Genomic DNA, 6,218 nt, shown 5'->3' with positions numbered 1-6,218 from the left:
AAATGCTCATGGACCATGCATGTTTTAAGTGCTGCTCTGACATCACACTGAGGTTTGTCTTTATGTTTAAATCAACTTTTATTGAGGTATAATTTACATTCACTAAGATCTACCAAATTTAAGTATAGAACTGATATGGAGTATGTCCTAAGGTATACTAAGAAAGAAACACAGCAGGGTACAAAAGAGTACATATAGTATGCTTCCTTTTGTGTAAGAAAGGAGAAATATGAATATGTACATTTGCTTAATTTCCAAAATGAAACACAGCTAAGATAAATCAGAAAGTAATAAAATTGGTTACCACAGAGGGTAGGTAAGAATGGGACTCCTTCAACTTTTTAGTACAATTTTGATTTTTGAACCAGGTTAAAATTTTACATGTTTAAAAAATAAATCAATAAGAAAGAAAAAATGCTATACATGAATACAAAGGAACAAATGAACCTAACTGTATATGAAAATAGATAATGTAAAGAGTTAATTCAAGGAACTTGGGAAACAGTGCCCTGACTCTATCTCTTCTTTTTTCTGAATAAGAATTGTGAAGAAATCTTGAACTTTACCTTGTAGTTTGTTACTGGTGGTATTAGTGATTTCAAAACCATTTTGTGTGTATTGTAGGATAGAGTAAGAGTAATACACTGATGTTAGGAACCAGGATTCTCATTGTGAGAGAAGGGTGATAAAATATTCAATGGGGGTGAGGGAGAGTAGAGGAGGAGGGAGATGCAGAGAAAGAACTCTGAGCTACTGGACTGGAATTGGAGGTTATCAAGATATAAAATATGAGCATGTGTGTAAACTCTGCCCACTTACATGGGTCTATATAGTACCCTAAATTTTTTTTTATTGAAGTATAATTTATAAATTTGTGTTAAGTTTTGCTGTACAGCAAAGTGACTCAGTTACAGGATACTGAATATAGTTCCCTGTGCCATTCAGTAGGACCTTGTTGTTTATCCATTCTATATATACTAGTTTGCATCTACTAATCCCAAACTCCCAATCCTTCCCTCCCCCACCCCCCCTCCCCCTTGGCAACCAAAAGTCTGTTCTCTAGTTCTGTGAATCTCTTTCTGTTTCATAGATATGTTCATTTGTGTCATATTTTAGATTCCACATATAAGTGATATATGGTATTTGTCTTTCTTTCTGACTTAATTTGCATAGTATGATAATCTCTAGGTCCATCCATGTTGCTACAAATGGCATTACTTCATTCTTCTTTTTATGGCTGAGTAATATTCCATTGTATTTATATACCATATCTTCTTTATCCATTCATCTGTTGATGGACATTTAGGTTGTTTCATGTCTTGTCTATTGTAAATAGTGCTGCTATGAACATAGGGGTGAGAGCCTAACCTTGATTTCTAAATATTACTTTCCGCTAAAAGGAAACAGGGCTCCTTGGAGAAATGACTGATTCCAGGTCTGAGGGGGGAATGTACAAAGTAAACCTAAAATATATTGTTCCAGAAGTCAAGGAAGTGTTAAAAAAGGGGGTAAAGATATGCCAAAAGGGACAGAGGAGCCAGCTTGAGGGAGCTCCCAAAGGTGAAATCTGGGACATTAAATATAATGAGAATAATGAATACTAAATAAAAAAGAATCCATAAATCAACAACAGTAATTAATAACAACAGCAAACCAGTGGGGCTAGCTAGTAGATGGAGAATTGACAGAACTAGAAAATTACCATTTGCAGTCTCTGGTGTAATACCTGATTCAGGTAAGGACAGTCCAAAAATGCTTACACAGTTTGGTAAAGTTTTCTTGGGAAACAGGATTTATGCAACCTCAAAGTATCAAACCATAGATTATGTACTGATTAAGAGATAAAAGTACTTTGTGATGGAGACTCTGGCATGTACCACCTTAACCAAGTGATTACACTAACATCACCAATAATTGGACAGTGATTTTATGTGCCTCCAGGACTGATTCTTTGAGAAAAACAAAAAATTACTAATTATTGGTGATATTAAGTTTGATCACTTGGTTGAGGTGATACGTGCCAGATTTCTCCATCATAAAGTACTTTTATCTCTTTTAGTTAGTACATAATGTATGGGTTGACACTTTGAGATTGCATAAATCTGCTTCCCAACAAAATTTCACCATTGTTTTAGCATTCCTTGGATTATTACCAGGAATGTTTAACTTTAATCTCATCATGACGAAACAATGAGAGAAAGCTAAATTATGGAACATTTTCTGAGGACTAGCCTGAATTCTTTGAAAACACCCAATGTCATGGAAGAAACAAAAAAGCAGGTGAACTGTTCAAGATCAAGGAGACTAAATTTAATATATAATTATTGATTGGATCCTGGACTGAAATAAATCAGTGTAAAGAACAATATTGGGGCAACCTGGCAAAGCCTGAATATGGACAATTGTTAAACTATCAACAGTCAAATTTTTAAAAATTGTGACAATACTGTGGTAATATAGAATAATGTCTTTTTTCTAAAGAGATATTTCCCTAAGTATTTAGAGATGATATTATGCCTGCACCTTACTTTTAAATGAAGATTGTGGGGAGGAAGGGAGGGAGAATACATGTGACAAAATATTAACTAGTAAATTTAAGTGAAGGGTATATGAGTGTTAATTTTTAACCTTTTTTTCTTATAATAAAAATTTGTGGAAAATCCCACTGAAAAGGAAAAAAATTTTTAAATATAATCAGTGATCTTTAGATTAGGAGAAAATCTATTACAGTATAATATATTATTATGATCACATACCATTGTTGGCAGGCTTTGGTCACAAAATCATCATCATGAGCTTCCTACAATAAATAATGACATCTCCTGGACTTATTCTTGTTAAATTGACAACTGGAGAGACACTGGAGCTTCTCATTAGGTTCCCAGAGTTGCCATATATTCCAGCATTCAGTTTCCTCAACCTAGATCTACCCCTAACCAGGATCCAAAGCACAGGCGTAATCATGTCTACATCTATGGGTAATCAATCAATTAAATCACAATTTGAAAATCTATTTTTTTCTAATTTTGTGATTTAATCTTCATTACCCATGTAGGTTTAATATTTATCTTCCAAAAAACCCACTTTAATTAACTGTTCCTCAGTTTTCGAGAATATATGGGAGATTATTTTAACAATATTTAAGATAAAACAAGATTGTTTTATAAAATTTAAAAAAATCTGAGTTCTAAAATTTAAAAAATCCATTTAAAATTAACTCTTGAGTGGTCAGTATAATTCTTAGATGAGTGTAAATAACATCAACTTTTGAACAGCTATTGAATAGAGTCCCAGTAAATATCCACTAACAGTTTCAAAGACGTATCAACTGAAAACTAGAAGAGAATGAGACAGACCAGGTTTGGTTTGTATTCAGAATCACTGAAACAGTCAAACTAATCATTGTTTATTGTGCTTTCCCACGAGTGAGGCTTTGCTGAAGACATTGAGAAAGAAATTTCAATACTTACAGTTTTAGTCATTTGCAGTCTGGCTAGGGAGGTAAGAGTTATATGTTTTTAAATATAAAAGCAAAAAACTGGGAAAATCAAAACGTTGAAAACCAGAGGTTTAAATTGTGTATTACATGCCACAATATAAAAAATGTCTTGAGAAAACACGATATAGTCAGTGTGTGTTTGGTAACTCATACTGTATGACCTAAATGATTAGCACATAACAAAAGCATATATTTATATTTTCTAAAAATAACAGTGAATACTAATCATCTCTAACAAACAAAGAACTGGTTTTTATTTTCTGAGTCTTTTAATTCCCAAGAATATAAAATCTTTACCTGGACCTCACAATCATGAAGTGTTGATTTGTGGGCAGCATTTAGTATGGAACACAATTCATTCAGGCTCAAAGAAACTTAGAGAATATTTCTAATTAAAGAAGAGGGTTTCAACAATAAGGAGATTTGGGTTTAGGTTTATCAGATTGCAACGTAATCATGAATTTCTTTACCTATGATAAAAGGAAAATTTCTAAGACAGCATTTTGATAATGATGGCTGGTAGTTTATAAATATTATTAACTTGAGAATGGTCATAAAAAGCAAATATAAAACTTCAATATTGCAGATTTCAAGTACTCCTTTTAATAGATTAAGTGCCGAAATTTCCTAGAGGTATGATCACCTGAAAATGTCTCTCTATAAAGGAAATTATAACAAGTTTAATTTTAGACATCAAAAAACATTTAAAATGACACCACAAAATGTAGTTTAAAGGTCAAATTTATTAGGAGATTGAGGTGTAATATACACGGACTATAAATACTGAACAGCTGACTTTATTCACAGACAAGCAGAGATATAATCCGTGCCAACCTATTTTGTGGATACTCTTGTTCTTTTGTTCCAAGAAAAGTTTGCGCCGTAAGACTTGGACTTGGGTTTCGGAACCCTTCTCTCTTCAACATCATAGCTCCATCCTAGAAAACAAAAACAAAAATAAACACACAAGAACAGAATTAAAGAGGACACCTGAAGAACACAGCGAGCAGAGGCTAACTAACTTTCATAAATTTAATGTTCATTTATCAAGAGTATGTGTCAACACATTTGAAATATAAATATTTAGTAATGCGTCCCCTTGTAATCCTGTGTGACGAGAGGGTCTAAAGTATTGCCTGAAGATGATTTACCATATCTTAAAGGTGTAAGCCATGATTTAATTTCTCCTTGCTGAATATTACTTGTTCAAATATCCATTAGTTATGTATTATGTAAAAATTTCCATTCCTCTTTGTGGTTTAATATGTGATTTCTTTAGCTGTAATGAGCAATACTGAACAATATAACCCATCTCACTGCTTTCTAAGAGCTGGTGCCTTTATAACAGTTTGGAGCTCACTTGAAGTGATACAGAGAAACATGTACAGAACTAACTATATAAATCAGAGTTAGAGGAGACCATAAGAGATTACTTGGTTGAGCTCCCTGGAGTTTGACAGGCAGATTAAACTCAAAAAGTTTTTCAACATTTGTTTCAAGGGCTGTCTACATTAGACTCCCATTGAAGTATCTGATAACAGTGCAAATTCTTAGGCCTGACCAGAGATCCATTGGATCAGAATCTCTTGTGGGGACCTGGGAATCTGTACTTAATTGATCCCAGGAGATTTTTATGCATAGAAATTTGAGTACCACTGGTCTAAACTGTCTATTCCCTTCTGAGAGTTTATACCTTCTCTCCAAAGCCCTTCTCAGTGTTTTACAATTTTGAAAACTGGATTTATATATGTCTATACCTTCTGCTTTAAGTATAGTTCAGTTCTTCTAAGACATGGAGAAAAACCAAATAAACACACTCCTCCTTGAAAATATAATTGTCATACTTTTATTCCCTAGTCCAAGCAACCTATCTATATAACTCACTTTTCTTCATTAGATCCATTTTCCATCTCTGTAATTTGTCATTCTTCTCTTCTAGAACTTTCTTCAAATAACTCACCTTGAAACATTTGATTCATGGCTGAATCATGCAGTCATATATAAAATTTCCAAACTGAATACTGTAGTCTAATTAAGTAAGCTTCTTGATCTTGTGAGTTGTTATGAATTCTAGTGCCTCTAGGTGAGTATAGTATTTGCTACCACAAAGCTTACGTTGCAACAAGCCTTTTAGAATTCGATTTTGCCGTAAAAGTGAAGCCTATGAAACTCAAATCATCAAAGTATACTGCTAGTATGCCTATTTCAGTGCCCAAAAAGGGGAAATAATTAATAACTCCACTGCTAGAACACTATCTTCAAAGAAAGCCTATTTGCTATAAGGAAATGGAGGAGGAATGCAAATGAAACAAATGGTTTAAAATACATCTTACTTTCACAGAACCCCAAATACTGGTATATTAACAAGTGGTTGTTTGAATTTCAAAAAATTTACTAAAGAGCATAAGAACAGTACCTACTTTATAGGTTGTCATGAGGTTTAAACAAGCTAATTCATGTAAAGTCCTGGCATTTATTAACTTCTATGAGAAAGGTATTTTTCTAAAACCTTTATATGAATTAATATTAGTTCTTTTATATAACTGAGGAAACTGAGGCACAGAATGGTTAGGTAACTAGCACAAGGTCACTCAGCTAGGAAAGGGCAGAAGCAGTATTTGAACACAGTCTGATTCTGGAGCCTGTGCCTTAACCATACTCTATTGGTTCTTGTGGTTTATAGTAAGAACTTGATAAACGTAAAGGTATTATTTCTCCC

At 33.3% G+C, this 6,218-nt stretch overlaps 1 protein-coding gene across 2 annotated transcripts in view; it reads right to left on the bottom strand.

Moving 5' to 3' along the window:
- Positions 1 to 4,222: 4,222 nt before the first annotated feature.
- The window catches only part of NDUFS4 (NADH:ubiquinone oxidoreductase subunit S4), a 119,476-nt gene continuing 117,480 nt past the window's right edge, over positions 4,223 to 6,218 (bottom strand). For both annotated transcript variants that reach the window (XM_067730667.1, XM_067730666.1), the window contains one exon: positions 4,223 to 4,437. In XM_067730667.1, the coding sequence (XP_067586768.1) occupies positions 4,436 to 4,437 (2 nt within the window). In that variant the 3' untranslated portion in view covers positions 4,223 to 4,435. The remainder of the gene's footprint in view (positions 4,438 to 6,218) is intronic.

The sequence above is a fragment of the Pseudorca crassidens genome, chromosome 3, assembly GCF_039906515.1.
Source record: "Pseudorca crassidens isolate mPseCra1 chromosome 3, mPseCra1.hap1, whole genome shotgun sequence".
Classification (NCBI taxonomy): domain Eukaryota; kingdom Metazoa; phylum Chordata; class Mammalia; order Artiodactyla; family Delphinidae; genus Pseudorca; species Pseudorca crassidens.
This window is presented reverse-complemented; position numbering and strand designations above follow the sequence as displayed.